This window comes from Peromyscus leucopus, chromosome 18 (genome assembly GCF_004664715.2).
Source record: "Peromyscus leucopus breed LL Stock chromosome 18, UCI_PerLeu_2.1, whole genome shotgun sequence".
In the NCBI taxonomy this organism is placed as follows: domain Eukaryota; kingdom Metazoa; phylum Chordata; class Mammalia; order Rodentia; family Cricetidae; genus Peromyscus; species Peromyscus leucopus.
In genome coordinates, this window is record NC_051078.1 from 45,818,058 (window position 1) to 45,833,834 (window position 15,777).

The following is a 15,777-nucleotide window of genomic DNA, read 5'->3' on the forward strand; positions in this document are numbered from 1 at the left end:
CTCATTTATTTCCCCATCCCTTTGTATTCACCCTCTGCCTTTGCAATGCAACCTCCCCTCCAAAATAAAATAAAATTTAAGAGAAAAAAACATCAGTCTTGTCATGGAAACTGACACAGTGAGTTACACGGTAAATCCTTTTATCCATATATTTTTATTTGCAAGTGTTATCTGCTTTATCTTTTAAAGGAGAGCAGAGGAATTGTTTTGTGGATAGTGTGCTGAATTTGGATCCCAGGCCCTCATGTAAAAGCTGGGTGCAGCAGTATATACATCTGACCACAGCACTGGGGGTATGAAGACAGCGTGTTACAGAGCTTGAATGTAACTAACTCAGTTGGCTAATTCATGTTCAGTGAAAGACCCTGTCTCAGAGAATAAGGTAGAGGAGCTGGAGAGATGGTGCCGCAGTTAAGAGCACTGATTGTACTTGCAGAGGACCTGGGTTCAGTTCCCAGCACCCACACCATGGCTGACAGCCCTGTGTAACTCCAGTTCCCAGGGAGCCAGTGCCATCTTCTGGCTTCTGCAGGTACCATGCATGCACACAGTATATTTTAAACAATAAATCTTTAAAAATACATAGGGTGAAAAGCAATGGAAACAGCAGCCCAGCATTAATGTCTTGTTTCCAGAGCACCTGTGCACACACACGTACGTGTAACCCTCTCTCTCTCTCTCTCTCTCTCTCTCTCTCTCTCTCTCTCACACACACACACACACACACACACACACACACACACACAGTGCAGAAATACTTTGATAGCATTTCCTCTCTTTGTAAAGATGTATGAACTACTACTTCAAGAAGATGTCAGTTCTCACTTTTTTTGCTCATCCTCAGCAAGGGAGGCACTTTTCAAAGACTGACGGACACATGTGTGTTCTTTAAAGACATAAATTGATGAAATAAAATTGCTTTTCAGATATCTTAATATCTATGTTGGACTTCCTGATGTTGAAGAAAGCTTCAATGTAACGAGACCAGTGTCCCCCCATGAGGTACTGTGCATCTTACCTTACTTGGACTTGTTCGTTTTGACCTAGAGTCTGCTCTTAATGTATATTCTTGAGATTGTTTTAATTGAAACTGGGTCCTCTGGAAGAGCAGCCAGTGCTCTTAACCCCCAAGCCATTTCTTCAACCCCAAATAAGCAATTTTTATTGGTCAGGAATAGATAGAAAACTTAAAGTTTAAAATCTCGGACATTGTTGTAAAAGTTAAAAGAAACTTAAACCTGACTTTCAGTAGAAGCCACAGACGAGATTTAACACCAGGAATTCTGTAGCTAATGTTCAGAGAAACTCTCTTTTGAAGCTATAAACCACCACGTAACCATCAGTATAATAATGTGAAGTCACTGGAGAGTCTACGTGTGCTTTCTCGTGGCTTAGCCGAAGATATCCTTTAGTTTGTTATCACATCAAGCTAACACATGTCCCAACAATTTCTAAAATTCCCCTGGTGATTCAAAAGTTGGTAGAGCGGTGTGATGAATGGTTTGTGTATAATGATCTCTTGGTAAGGTAATTTGTGATATAGTTTACACACACATGCATGCACACATACTTTTCTTACCTTTATGATTGTTAACAATTTTAAACAGTATAACCGACCACATTAATTAGTTTCTATGGATGGATTTGCAAGGAACAATCTGATTGCTGTAATGATGTGGAAACAAACTAGTCATTTGTACCAGGTTGATGAGAAGAAAAGTGCTCCTAGGATTATTGTTCCATCTTTGGACTGCAGGACCAGGGATGCTGTATCAATATGTAGGCCAATACATGATGTCATCCCTTTCCTGGGGAAAGTAGACTTGAGGGAAGTTCAGTTTAGTGTGGACATAGTGGGAGGGCTGAAGGAAGAGGAGCAATAACTGTGATTTTGTTCCAGTGCCGTTTGAGGGACATGACGTACTCTGCCCCAATCACAGTGGACATTGAGTATACCCGAGGCAGCCAGAGGATAATCCGCAACGCCTTACCCATTGGCAGGTGAGAAGTGAAGTTGCTGTTGGAGCCACTGCCTGGAAATCAGCCTCATAATGCGATCTTAAGCAAATTAATAAGTCTTCTTGCCTGGCCCCTCATCTGAAGTGTGCTGGAAGCAGTACCCATCTCATGGAATTACTTTTTGGATCCTTAGATGAAGGGCCAGGCAGAGCTGTGGTTCCTAGTAATTGTAGAACATTTTGTAAAGCTGAGGAAAATGCTTCTTTTTTCTTCTCTTGACACCATCAGCGAGCGCTTAGTAGGTCAGTTAGGATTTCATTGACTTCTCCTGCACTGGGCTTCTTGCTGTATCCTGTGCGTAATTTCCCTAGACATTTACTTATGTGTAGCAGTAGTTATGGAAGAAGTTTGAAATATAATGGATAGGGTCGGCTAGGATTTTTGGAATGTGCTTTTCCTAATTAGGGACATATGTTGAGTCTTCTGTAGAAATAGTTATTAATTTAAAATGTTTTTGGTTTTCTTGAGGTACCTAGATTTTTTTAATTTTGGGGGGAATATAGCTCATTTACATCCACTACACACACACACACACACACACACACACACACACACACACACACTGTTTACATGAATAGAAGTATATATTCACAAGTATTTCTGTCAGTGCATTCTGTACTTGAAATCTTTCCAACTCTGAATTTTTATGTTTTCTCCTCGCTCCACTTTGGGTTAATGGGAGAGCTCCCTTCTTTCTTCTACCTGCTCTGAAAGACATGTGTATCATTTCTGTCTGTGTTACTTTAGAATTAAACACCTAACTCAACAAATTTTGAGTATAATATCTTTATTTTTCTTTTAGGAAGAGTAACCTCTCAGAGGGCTTTGACTTGGGTCAAATCCTTGACTTTGGTTATGCCAAGTTCCTCTTGTGTTTTAACCCATAAATTCAAAATCGTTGTTGTATAAAGTTAACATTAATTATATTTCTATGTATTTGTTTTTGTTTTCTTTTTTTAAAGATTTACTTTTATTTTACATGTATAGGTGTTTTATTTACATGTATGTATGTGTACTACATGTGTGCTTTGTTCTAAAAGAGGGCAAAAGACAGCATCAGGTCCCCTAGAACTGGAGTTAGAGATGATTGTGAGCATCATGTGGACCCTGAAGCAGAGTCCTCTGGAAGAGCAGCCAGTGCTCTGGACCACAAGTCATCGTTCCAGCCCCTTGCACAGTTTTTCATGTCATTGGTGTTTGTTTTCCATCTTCTGAAGATGGAAACTTTCTTCTAGAAATTTCATTAGTGAGGGTCTTATTGTTTTTAAGTTCATATCTGAACACATCTCTCCATGACCTCCATGTGGTACTAACAGAATATCCAGACGTGGGTTGTTCCTTCTCCGTTCAGTGCCGTGAGTCTCCTCAGTTCTCCTTTTGGTAATCTGCCTTTGCTCCTGTTTTACACCCTCTCTTCCACTTTGCCATGGTGTATGTTTAGGTGCGGTCCTTTGTTTATTCTGTGTAGATAGTACTGTGAAGGCCTCTTCCCCTTGGAGTAAGTTTGTCTAGAAGTCTGAATAGGTGTGCTTTAGACTGTCTTGTTCTTACGTGGTGCTTATACTCTTCTTCATAGAGACCACCTCCTAGTCTTCCTAAAACAACATTCTTGATAATTTCTCCCATTAGTAATTCTCTCCTCAGCTGTGCCATTTCCGTTATCCGGCACAGTTGTAGAGTTTCCCTTGGCTCTCTCATGGAATCTCTAACATCTTCTGACCATCTTCTAACGTGGTACCCAGAGGTGGAGGCCCCTCTGCGTGTGTTCACTGCGTTTTTTACGTCTCAATCTGCGCATAAAAACTTTCTTTTGTTTTACTTTAAACAGAATGCCCATCATGCTACGAAGTTCAAACTGTGTGCTGACAGGGAAAACTCCAGCAGAGTTTGCCAAATTGAACGAATGTCCATTGGACCCAGGTATGTGTGATGACTGGGGTGCCCTCCTCCCCCTCTCCTCGCTCTGTTCTTTTTCCTGTTATTCTGCTGTAGCCTTTCTGCCTTCTAATGAACTGGTTGGAAAACTATGCTCATAAACTTCTGAAGATTTGGCACCAGCTTTATTCTAGATTTCTAAAAATACGTGATTCCTTTGTTAGCTTTAAAATTTTAGTAGCTTACCTTCTGACTTATTGCCAGGGCTTGTTTTTTCTTTCTGCCTTTGTTCAGTAGTTTCTTTTGATAGACTTGAAATTGGAGACTCTCACAAAGTTACTGTCTAAGCTATTCTGAAAAGACCCTAGTAGATAACTAGTCTATGTTAAATGTAGAAAAAGGAGAAAAATGAAAACATTTTTGCTGTTGTTTAAGCTCTTAAAATTTATATTTTTGCGCTGATTTCTAGACTATTTTTTGATAAGAATTTCAAACAACAGAACACAAAGTTTCTCCAAATGCCTTTAAATTCACTTATAGTTGCTTTGCTGGAACTCCTTGCACCCAGGAGGATTTGTTGTTGTTTGTTTGCTTATTTGGTTGTTTTTAAGGAAACATGGTCTCACGTAGCACAGGCTGGCCTTAAACTTAATATATAGCTAAGGCTGGCCTTGATCACCTGATCCTCTTACCTATGCCTCCCAAGGGCCGAGTTACAGGCCTGTGCCACCTCACCTGGTTGCTTTTAGAAAGAAATAGTAAGAACCATACTTTGCTAGACTCTAACCAAGTTTTCCATAAGTTAAGTGTATTTCCTTGGCTTTGCTTATATTTTGCAGTAAGACAAAATCTAATTCTGTATGATTCCTGAATTATATGAAAAAAAATCTAATAATGGCCCATGACTTTTATTCAATATAAACATATATTTATTTAATATAAACCTAATCATGGTCTACTATTGTTCCTGATTTGTTAGAGAAGTTGGAGCAAGTGTCGGTTTCCATTGAAGATCCCAGGTTATACCTGTGCTTAAGAGATCTAAAGATCCGTCTGTTTAATACCTTTTTTGTTTCATATGCCTGGTATACCTGTTGGCTTGGTAAATGTGGATGTTATAGATTGTTTCTCTGTTACCATGGTACTCATCTTGACCAAAAGAAGGTTGGCAGAGAAGGGGTTTATTTGGCTTACACTTCCAGGTCACAGTCTGTCACTGAGGGTCGTCAGGGAGGAGCTCAAGCAGGAGTTGAGGCAGAAACCATGGAGGAACGCTGCTTTCTGGCTTGCTCCCAGGCTCCTGTTCCTCTGCCTTTCTTATGCAGCCCAGGCCCACCTGCCTGAGGAATGTACTGCCCATGTGGGCTGAGCCTTCCCACGTCAGTGAGCAACCAAGACTGTGCCCCCTGGACATGCCTGCGGGATGGTCTGATGAAGGCAGTTCTTCAGTTGAGGGTCCCTCTTCCCACAGCAGAATTAACCAGTACCTTCACCCCTTGGCAGCTTGACACACAGACACGTCACTGTGGAACCACAGTTTTTCCTTCTGGCTTGTTCCCAATATCTCATGTTAATATCATAATACAAAATGCAGTACAACCTTCAAAGCCCCACAGTCTTTAAAAACTACAGTGTTTTAAAGGTTCAATGTCTCCTTAAAAATTCAAAGTCTCTTAATGCACCTCTATATACTTCCTTATTCCAAGAAGGAGGACAGGGCACTGTTGTAATCAGATCAAAGCAAAAGCAAAATCTAACAATGTAAAAAGTTCAGTCTCTGACATCTGAGATGCAGAGATGCACTCATGACCCTTTTTTTGAGACAGGGTTCCTCTGTGTAATTTGGTGCCTGTCCTGTAGCCCAGGCTGGCCTTGAACTCACAGAGATCCACCTGGCTCTGCCTCACAAGTGTTGGGATTAAAGGTGTGCGCCAGCACTGCCTGGCCCGAACTCATCTCCTGGCTCGGGAGGCTTGGACTACTCCCTTGCTCTGGATCTGCCATCTGCAGCACACATGGCTTGTCACAAAGTACAGACCAGCTCTACTGCACACCTGCCACTGTCCTTGGTGGACTTCCCATGATCCAGGCATCTCCAGCATCTTGAGTCTCCCCTTCAGCTGAGGCTTCACTTTCACCAGTGGCCTCTCCTGGGCCCTCTTTGGGACTTTAACTCTTCCGCACAGTGCCAGGCCTCAGCTTCTCTCCGTGACTCCTTCAGTCCTGCAGCTTTGACACTGCCAAGCCACTACCACGTACAAGACTCTTAACATTGTCACGTTCTGCTGCCAGCTCAGGATGCAGCCCGGCCCTTCTGGACCACAGCTTCTGTGTGCTTACACTGAGGACACACCTCCCAGAAGATCTCTCGTCACTGACGTCGGTCTCTCGTTAATCACAGCTGTTTCTTCTTCCCAGGGCCAGCCTCACTGTCTCAGTAAAACAGAAGGGTTCACTCCCACAGATTCCTAAAGGAATCTTAAATACCACACAATCAGCCCTAATGAGCGTTCCCTTTCCTCTGGGTCTACAAGCCAGGCCCACTGTCTGCCTTTTCAGTATTCTTACCTTCCAGGTTTCCACGGGACAGCCTATTATTCTCTGAGCACTCAGTGGCTTTTCTAGCCCCAAGTTCCAGATGTTTCCTATAGTCCTCCTCAAACCAACATGGCCAGATCGACCACAGAAACACACACTTCTGGTCTAATTTCTGTCTTCTTTCCTGTAGCTATGATAAACACTATGACCAAAGCAGCTAGAAGAGAGATTTACTTAGCTTCTCTTCCAGGTCATAATCTCTCATTGAGAGGAGTTAGTTCAGGAGCTCAAGCAGGAACTGAGGCAGAAGCCATGAGGGACACATCTCTCTTATGGCTCAGGCCCATCTGTCTAGGGAGGGAACGGTGGGGTAGACCCTCTTACATCAATTAGCAATCCAGACACTGCCCCATAGACATGCGCACCAGGCCGACAAGGTGGAGGCAGCTCATCAGATTAGGTTCTAGGGCAGCAGACCCGTCAGACACACTGTCTTCAGGAGGTGTGTCCGCTCTGGTTCCTCTGTGTGAAGCCATGTGCTGATACTGTCATCCGCTCACAGCACAGTGTCACAGCCCCTTCAAGTGAGTGGTTGCTGGTGCCTGAAGAAATGATAATAGGCAGGACTGTAGTCTGGGCACTGGAGAGGTGGGCGCAGGAGGCTCAGGGCCAGTTTGGATTGGCACTCTGGAGACCACCTCACCTACTCACACTGGTTGCAGGAGAGGTGGTGAGCGTTTCTTGTTTCCTTTGGGCAGGCGGCTACTTCATTGTTAAAGGAGTCGAAAAAGTCATTCTTATCCAAGAGCAGCTGTCCAAGAACAGGATCATCGTGGAGGCAGACAGGAAAGGGGCCGTCGGAGCTTCAGTCACCAGGTATGGGGGACAGACGGTGTTCTTCAAAATTCTGATCTCCTGTGGTGGGGACAGTATTTCTCTCAATAGAAGATAGTGTATTTAAAACTCACCTGTTGTATAAGTCTATAAACACAATATTGATTTCAGTGCTGGAAACGTAAGGTGGCATTTGGAAGAAGGACACTAGTTAATTTGTGTACTTTACTAATTTATAGCCTTAAATTAAGAAACTTTTAAAGAAAAAACACAAAAGCACTCCTGAAGGTTTTCACACTCCTCTTCGGGCTTTTTGTAAGCAGGGACTGCTGTCTCTGTCATTGCCTGGATTGTGCCGTGGACTCTGCATGCGGTCGTTAGCTGTGCAGATTCACTCTTTCACAGCACGCCTGTCACCTACAGCACAGTGCCCTGTAGACGTCCGCAACTTTTATTCTCATGTGGTTTGACACGGGAGGATGTGAGAGCAGGAGGATTGTAGCACAGGGAAGACATCAGTGGGCAGGAGCTTCTCTTCCTGTGGCCTTTCTGACCCATTAGCCTAGGGGTTTGCAGGCCACTTTCTGCTCACCTAATAGGAACCAATCAGTTTGTTTGGAATATTATGTGTTTTAATTGTCACCACATTCCTTCAGGATAAATGGCACTGTTTCTACTTCATAACTAAGCTCAGGGTCACCTTGATTGTAAGAGGTCCTCAGCATCCATCTCTTTGAACTGTACACAGTTTTGGAGCCAAAGCACTCTGGATTTGGATCCAGAAGGTCGTCTTTCTGTCTGACGCCGCAGTGGGTGGTCACTTAGCTTCTAGAAGTCTCCCTTTGCTCAGATGTGGTTTAGAGGGGGTGCTCAGTAAGTGTTGTCATGTGGGGATTAGAACTCATGTGCCACACAGCATCAGCGTAGTAGGCACTTAATATGTGCTACTGTCACGGTTGAAAAGAGCTTTTGAAATGTTTTATAGTCTGTTAGGAATCCCATAACAGAGACACCGATAGAAGGAGCTAAATTAGGTTAACTTTTCGTTTCACTGTGTGCTGAAACTGTGGGGAACTTACTTGTATTACTTATTTTAAAACCCAGTTCTTCTTAGAATGTGGGCTGGCCCATTTTGAGATTTTTCTCTTCAAGAAAAATCAGTCATGAATATATGCCCTACATTGGATCAAAGTAATTCATGTAGAATAAAAGTGAAAGAAGTTAAAAGCTGGGCACTGTGGCACATGACTGTGATCTTTGCACTTCGGAGGCACAAGAAGGAGCAGGGGTTCGAGATCATCCTTACGGAGCAAGTTCAAGGCCAGCCTGCTCATGAGCCCTTTCCTCAAGACCCAGCCAGCAACACACAAGGGGGCAGGGCAGGGAGCCTGGGTCAAAGGCCGGAAGCCATCACTGATCACAGCAGCTCCCCGGAATTGACCGTCAAGAAACAGCTGTGGTGTTTTCAAGTGTTCACAGAAGTGCAGAAAGTTGTGTGTCTTTGAAAGCCCGTTAATTAGGGGTGATTTTATTTGTTGAGCAGCTGAACCCGACTGGTGAAGGACAGTCACTGGTGGAGCTCTGGGGTCAGGGTGCAGTGTAACTGGGTTGTGTTTCCTCGTAGCTCCACTCACGAGAAAAAAAGCAGAACCAACATGGCTGTGAAGCAGGGACGGTTTTATCTGAGGCACAACACTTTGTCTGAAGACATACCCATCGTCATCATATTTAAGGTAAGGCCACAGCCCTCTTCCTGAAACTAGAAAGAATTTCTCTGCTGTCTTCATTAATTAAAAATTTTTATCACATTTTATTTATTTTTATGTATGTGTGTGGTTGTTGACGTGTGTGTGTGTGTGTGTGTGTGTGTGTGTGTGTGTGTGTGTGTAGGCCAGAGGACAAACTGTAGAAGTCTGTTCTCTCCGTCCATCTCGTGGATTCCAGAAGAGCTCAGCTCATCAGGCTTGGCAGTAGCACCTGTACCCACTGAGCCATCCCACCAGTCCCAGAGTGTTGGTTTTTCATATAGAATTAGGTAAGGTAGAATTAGGCAGGCAAGGGATTCTGGGAACAGGAAGCTTTGTCTCATACCTAAGTTGTATATTCATCTGTTTTCTTTGGTTTTTAGGAGATACCAGAGTGTCCAAGGGCATAGTGAGGAATGACCCTTTCTCCCCCTCTTCCCAACCACACAGTGCTACCTAGAGAGCCCAGCTTCTCACGAGTCTTTACATATTGATGAGCAGACATAGATCTGTCTGGTCGATACGTGCAGTGCATACTCTTTCACAGCTCGTTCGGGTTTGTAACTTACATCTTGGGTGTGGTGTGATGGTTGTTCTGCAGACTTGGTGTCTTCTCTGTGGCTGTGGTAAAATACCAGGTGGCAAATACCAGACGATAAGAGCAGCATCCGGGAAAAGGGTTTATCTCGTCTCACCGTTCATGGCAGGAACGTTGCCTCTGTGGTCAGGAGGCGGAGAAGAGGGAGCTGGTGCTCAGCTCTCGGTCTCTTTTCATGAAGTCCAGGGCCACAGCCCGGGGCACGCTGCCATTCAGAGCCACCATGCCTTCCCATCTCAACAATCTAACAGACAGTGCCCACAGCATGCAGGAAGCCTGTCTTGAAGTGATTCTGAACCTCAACAAGTTGACAGTGGGATTAGTCATCACACAGACCTACTGACAGGCTGTTCCATTTGTGGGTGTTCCTGTAATGAATCTTATTCTGTCCCACCAGCCAACTCCCAAATTACGACACAGAGACTGCTTATTAATTATGGAAGCTTGGCCGTAGTTTAGGCTTGTCCCACTAACTCTTATAACTTAAATTAACCCACTTATATAATCTGCATTTTGCCTCATAGCTTTTTACCTTTCTTTCATCTTGCACCTCCTGTTTCCTCTCTGTCTGGTGACTCTGCCTTTCTTCTTCCCATAGTCCTCTCTGGCCCTACAAGTCCCACCTAACCTCTTCCTTTCTCGCTATTGGCCATTCGGCTCTTTATTACACCAATCACAGCAAACCCATCTTCTCACAGTATACAAATATCTTACAACATTTCCCCTTTTTGTCTAAATAAAAAGGAAAGGTTTTAACTCTAACACAGTAAAATTATATACAATAAGACAATTATCAGCTAAGAATTAGATTCACTGCCAGGCGGTGGTGGCGCATGCCTTTAATCCCAGCACTCGGGAGGCAGAGCCAGGTGGATCTCTGTGAGTTCGAGGCCAGCCTGGGCTACCAAGTGAGTTCCATGAAAGGCGCAAAGCTACACAGAGAAACCCTGTCTCGAAAAACCAAAAAAAAAAAAAAAAAAAAGAATTAGATTCACAATGTCCAGTCCATTTGTATTTAGCAAATTCAGAGAAAGTACTGTATTATCTATCCTGTCTTAGTGAGTCCAAAGTTTTGTACCTAATTTACTTTCTATCCTAACTTGTATTATCAACCCAAAGCTATGTTTTTAGAACTCAAAACATTTTTTAGATAAACAATTTAAGCTTTTAATCTCTAAACCTTATATACTTTATATTTCTTATGTAATTTTCTTTTCTGAATTTGGTAACAAAGAAAACTGTAGCGTAACTTTCTTGTCTTCAACTCCATCAGAGACCCAAGAAGGATATAATATTACCTGATTAAATAGAAAATATAAAGCAAGCAACTTCCAAAAGTAGAAATGACAGAAACAGCTAGCTGCCTGGACAGTCACCCAAGGTTCCTCTGTAATGTTGGGGCCTCCATCTTCAGCTTACAGGCTTAGGATATCTGAAGGACTTTTCTGTGAAGCAGGAATTTTGAAGGACCGTCCTACCTTGTCTTGGCAAAGTTTGGCAGTCGTCTTCTTTTGTGTCTTGCTCGTCCAGTTTGGACAGCAGCTGTCAGCAGTTTAGGCAATGGCAGTTTCTTGCCCAGTGGCTAACTTTGCCAAAAATGAAAGCAATCCTTTCTAAAAGTATATTGGTGCTGCCAGGAACAGATGTGTCTCATGGTCAAGAAAAGGCCTTATGTTATGAAAACATCTTAGATGCCATATTCTGCAGATCTCTGAAGTGTTTGAAGACCATCTATCTTTCTAGAATATATCTTTGTTTGACCTTGAAAACATGCCCAATATGGCTACAAATTTGATTGTTAGATGACTATCCACTAATGTGTATTTCTTAATCATCTTATATAGTTTGTAATAATAACTTTCAAGGACTAGAAATTTACATTAGATTATTAAATGAGCTGCATAGGCATAATGCCTTAAAAAAGAGTAGAAACATATATATATATGGTATAACAAAAATAATCTTAAGTTTGTATCAATATACAAATTACCTTATACAAGAATAGAAACATGTATACAGTATAACAAAAAATAACCTTAAATTTGTATCAATATACAAAAATTCTAGTGCAAAATATGTGAGACAAGTATTTGACTTTTTAATTTAAAAGTAGATTCAATAATCTACCTTTTTATCCTGTCACTCCTATATCCCCATTTTTTTCTTTTCAGAACAAGATCCTGGATCTAATGTCCTTTGCTTAGTTTCCTCCCTTACCATGACCAGCAACAATTTGCAACCAACCTTCCTAAACAATGACAAACATCTATAGCCCACCGAATGACCACCACCACCACCACTACCCCCTCCACCTCTTAGGAATTTGTACATCATATTCTTAAAATTGCCTCCTGATGTTTGGGGGCAACGGCATCTTTAGGGGATCCTAAGAAAATTGAGATAATGGTCAAGTTCTGGGAAAACTACTTGTATTGTTTTTTGTTTAGTCTCTGTGTGGTGGGAAAGTGTAGAGTTTAATCTGATGTCTTGGCTGGATAGTAGTCTGTGACGTTAGACCATCTCACTAGCAGCTTTGAAGTTCTGGATGCATAATTTTGAGGAAACTGCAACAGAGGCATTTTGAAAGGCTGGATTGCCTGAGCTACTCATTTTCATTGGTGTCTGGTCCTTTTTTTCTGAAAACATAGAAACTTTTAAAGGTAACATTTATATTTGCATTAACACAAATATTGAATGTGTGGTGTGCACAAGTCAGCTAAAGATTATTTTTTGTTTTATGTTTGAGTAGGTAAAAGGCATCTGTTAACTTTATGTCTGTATAACCAAACCTTTATCCATGCCATATGTAAGGATAGCATGTAATTGTAAGTCATGAGGACTCTGTAGCCAGCAAGCTGTACCATGTCTCATCCAGTCTCAGAGTTGTTCCTATGTCAAGGGATCAGCATTTATGTCAGCTCTCCTGTAGTCTTTCTTGGCTTTCCCGCCTCATGTCTGTTGCCAAGGTCCTCAGGAGGTCTCCCCCAGTCAAATCTGATCTCAGTTAACTTTGAAGGAATCCATAGCTTTTAGTTTCCTGTGGAAACAAAAGCACAACCTCTCCCCAGCCCAGCAATTGTCTGACTTCCATTTTGAAGCCAAGACAACCCTAAAGAGTATCGGCTGGTTTAATTTAGCAGTCCTTTCCACAATCCAGTGTCTCTCAGCAGCTGTTGTTCTCTGTTCATTAACATTCAAAAAATCCAAAATTAACAAAGCACGATATAGGTCCAAACTCCCTGTGTTACATTTTCCATCTTTATATGCCTTATTTTTTTATATTACTTTACTCTCTTTTTAAAGACTTTATTATTTTTAAATTATTTTTTTATGACTGTCGCTACCTATTTTCCTTTCTTCCTTTAGCATCTAAGCACATTTTTAAGTGCTCTCTGCCTGTTTAGAGGTTTTCTCTGTCTGGTCCTGGCTTTACTGGGCGCCTGCAGCGTTCATCTCTGACCACATGATAAAAACTGCCACGTCAGCTGCCACACTCTCAGCTTGATGCATGGCTCACCTCTGTGTGGCGCTGAGCATTGGCCTGCCTGAGAGACTGCAGGACTAGGAACCCACACCCGGCCCCTTGTCCAGAAGTTTTCTTAGCTTTCTCAGGCCCAGTGTTTGGATATCGGGGCCTCCACGTTGGATACCATATGTAACGAGTCTTTCGCTGTCCTACCAGCCAATTCCCAAAGAACGACTCAGAGACTGCTTATTAATTATGAAAGCTTGGCCTTAGTTTAGGCTTGTCCCATTCGCTCTTTTTTTTTTTTTGGTTTTTTGAGACAGGGTTTCTCTGCGTAGCTTTGCGCCTTTCCTGGAGCTCACTTGGTAGCCCAGGCTGGCCTCGAACTCAGAGAGATCCGTCTGGCTCTGCCTCCCGAGTGCTGGGATTAAAGGCGTGTGCCACCGCCTCCCGGCTCCCATTCGCTCTTATAACTTAAATTAACCCATTTATATAATCTGCGTTTTGCCCCATGGCTTTTTACTTTTCTTTCATCTTGCACCTCCTGTTTCCTCTCTGTCTGGTGACTCTGCCTTTCTTCTTTCCAGAGTCCTCTGTCCCCAGAAGTCCCGCCTAACTTCTTCCTTTCTCGCTATTGGCCATTCAGCTCTTTATTACACCAATCACAGCAAACCCATCTTCTCACAGTATACAAATATCCTACAACATGTTACAGGTCCCAGTTCATGGACATATAAAACATGCTGTGATGTGTCACATGAGCAAGGACATCTGTAGATTCTAGCTCAGGAAATTCCAGATCTGCTCTTTTTTTTTTTTTTAATAGAATTCTAGGATTCTGTTGTTTCTTTACTTATACAACTGGATTTTTAAGTTTGTTTAAGTGTTGGCTTAGCACCTGAAAACCTTTTTCCTGTAGAAATGCTTCATTGGTATTCTTCTTGTACAGTCCTGTGGTCCATTGAGCATGTTGTGAGGTATGCACATGTGTAACATGGATCTTGATGACTAACTTGAGTAATAATGCGCCCAGATGGTTCCAGGAGGCACAGCATGGCATGCAGGTCATCCTAGAGACAAACGCCACCCAGTAGCACCCTTCAGCTTCCCTTTCGGACTCAGCGTTCCTGTCCCACAGTAGCTTTATTGTAGAAATAGAATCAGCAGGCAGAGGTCCTGTGCATGGTAGTTACAGATCTGAGTAAAAGGCAAATCGTCTGGAGTCACAAAGAAGATGTCTTAAAGATGTCCCCAGATTGCATGGGAGTCGGGGAGTCGGGCTTCTTCAAGTCTGGTTTGTGGTTATGGGTGGGTTATGCCCCTGGTCATTCACAGGTAAATTTGATGCTGACTAGTTAGGTTCTTGAACTTGAGAAATAACCATATTTGAAATGCAGTCATAGGAAAGAGGTTCTATGAACTGTTTTCTATGTTTATTATAGCTTCATATACTTTTGAGTTCTATAAAAGATGGAGTCATTAATTTTCTTTATAAGATGATAATCATGATAGGACCATTTATATCAAGAGTCCAGAGAGTCTCACACATACCTGCTGCCTTCCTTCCTTTCTTTGAAGTTTGCATTTTCAAGCACAGAAGGAACTTTGGCTTTCTTAGGTGAATCCTACAGCACTCAACAGTGTCTCATGTACATGCAAAGTGATGGAGACATTTCAACTACCAGCCTAGAATCACATCTTCAGCAGAGGGCAGTATGTCTCCATGTATCCATGGGACTTCTGTTTTTTTCTTCGTCGAAGTCTTCCACATGAGCATGAATAGCACTGCTGTTTTTGGACGGGAGTGTTAATTAATCAGAAAGCCTGCCATCTTTTCGTCATGTACGTAGAAGATGTGCAGTGAGATGCATGCATGGACTGAAACTCTGGAAAGCTTTTAAACATTCCTTTTTTTGACTAGATGACCAAAGTTTAATAAAATAATTCCTCCCGTAGTATTTGTTTAATATTTATGTTGTAAGCACAGAGATATAGCTGATTCAAGGTCTATCTAGAAAAAGGCTATGAATTAACAATCTGTTTGTTAAATGTAACCAGTTAAAAATGAAGAAAGGCTCTGAAAAGTGTGGTAGGTTTTTATATATTTTGCAGGTTGCTTTTTGTGACTTGTGATATACATAACAACTTGTTTTGTGTTTTACTTGACGATAGGTTATGGCAACTTTCTGTATCACCATCATTAGTAATTATTATGTGTGTAATTTATTTTTCAGTTTCCTAGACTATGATTTTAGGCATATTTTTCCCACTTGCATGTTTTCAGTCTTACACACCCTGAAATGGCTGTCCTTCTCATACATGTTCATGCACATTGCTGATAGATTACGGGATTTTAATCCTGGACATGGGAGTGTATCTCTTTAGCACTTGGTAAGTATTATATCTCTTTTCCAGAAACGTGTTTATTAGTGATCTAGCAAGCACTGTATAGCACTTAAAATAAGCATTTAGAACCTTTTAGTTCAGATCAGTGAACTGAGTATTTTAATCATATATAGTCACGGTTTTGGTATTCCTTTTCAGGAATATTTCAGTCAACTGCTGAGGACTTGTGTGTTCGTCACCACGTTTCTACCTGGGTGACAGTGCCGGGTAATGGAGATCGTAGAGGCAGACAGAGTTAGCCTCAATTCCTGTTTCTCCACTTAGTACTTTGTGACATTGGGCAGAATTCCCAACTT

General features: G+C 42.1%; 1 protein-coding gene across 1 annotated transcript in view; it reads left to right on the plus strand.

Moving 5' to 3' along the window:
* Positions 1 to 15,777, plus strand: part of Polr3b (RNA polymerase III subunit B) — a 115,231-nt gene that overhangs the window by 6,864 nt on the left and 92,590 nt on the right. Inside the window, exons 5-9 of the mRNA XM_028883626.2 lie at positions 927 to 1,002; positions 1,901 to 2,001; positions 3,848 to 3,939; positions 7,191 to 7,308; positions 8,891 to 8,999. Of these exons, the coding sequence (XP_028739459.1) occupies positions 927 to 1,002; positions 1,901 to 2,001; positions 3,848 to 3,939; positions 7,191 to 7,308; positions 8,891 to 8,999 (496 nt within the window). The remainder of the gene's footprint in view (positions 1 to 926; positions 1,003 to 1,900; positions 2,002 to 3,847; positions 3,940 to 7,190; positions 7,309 to 8,890; positions 9,000 to 15,777) is intronic.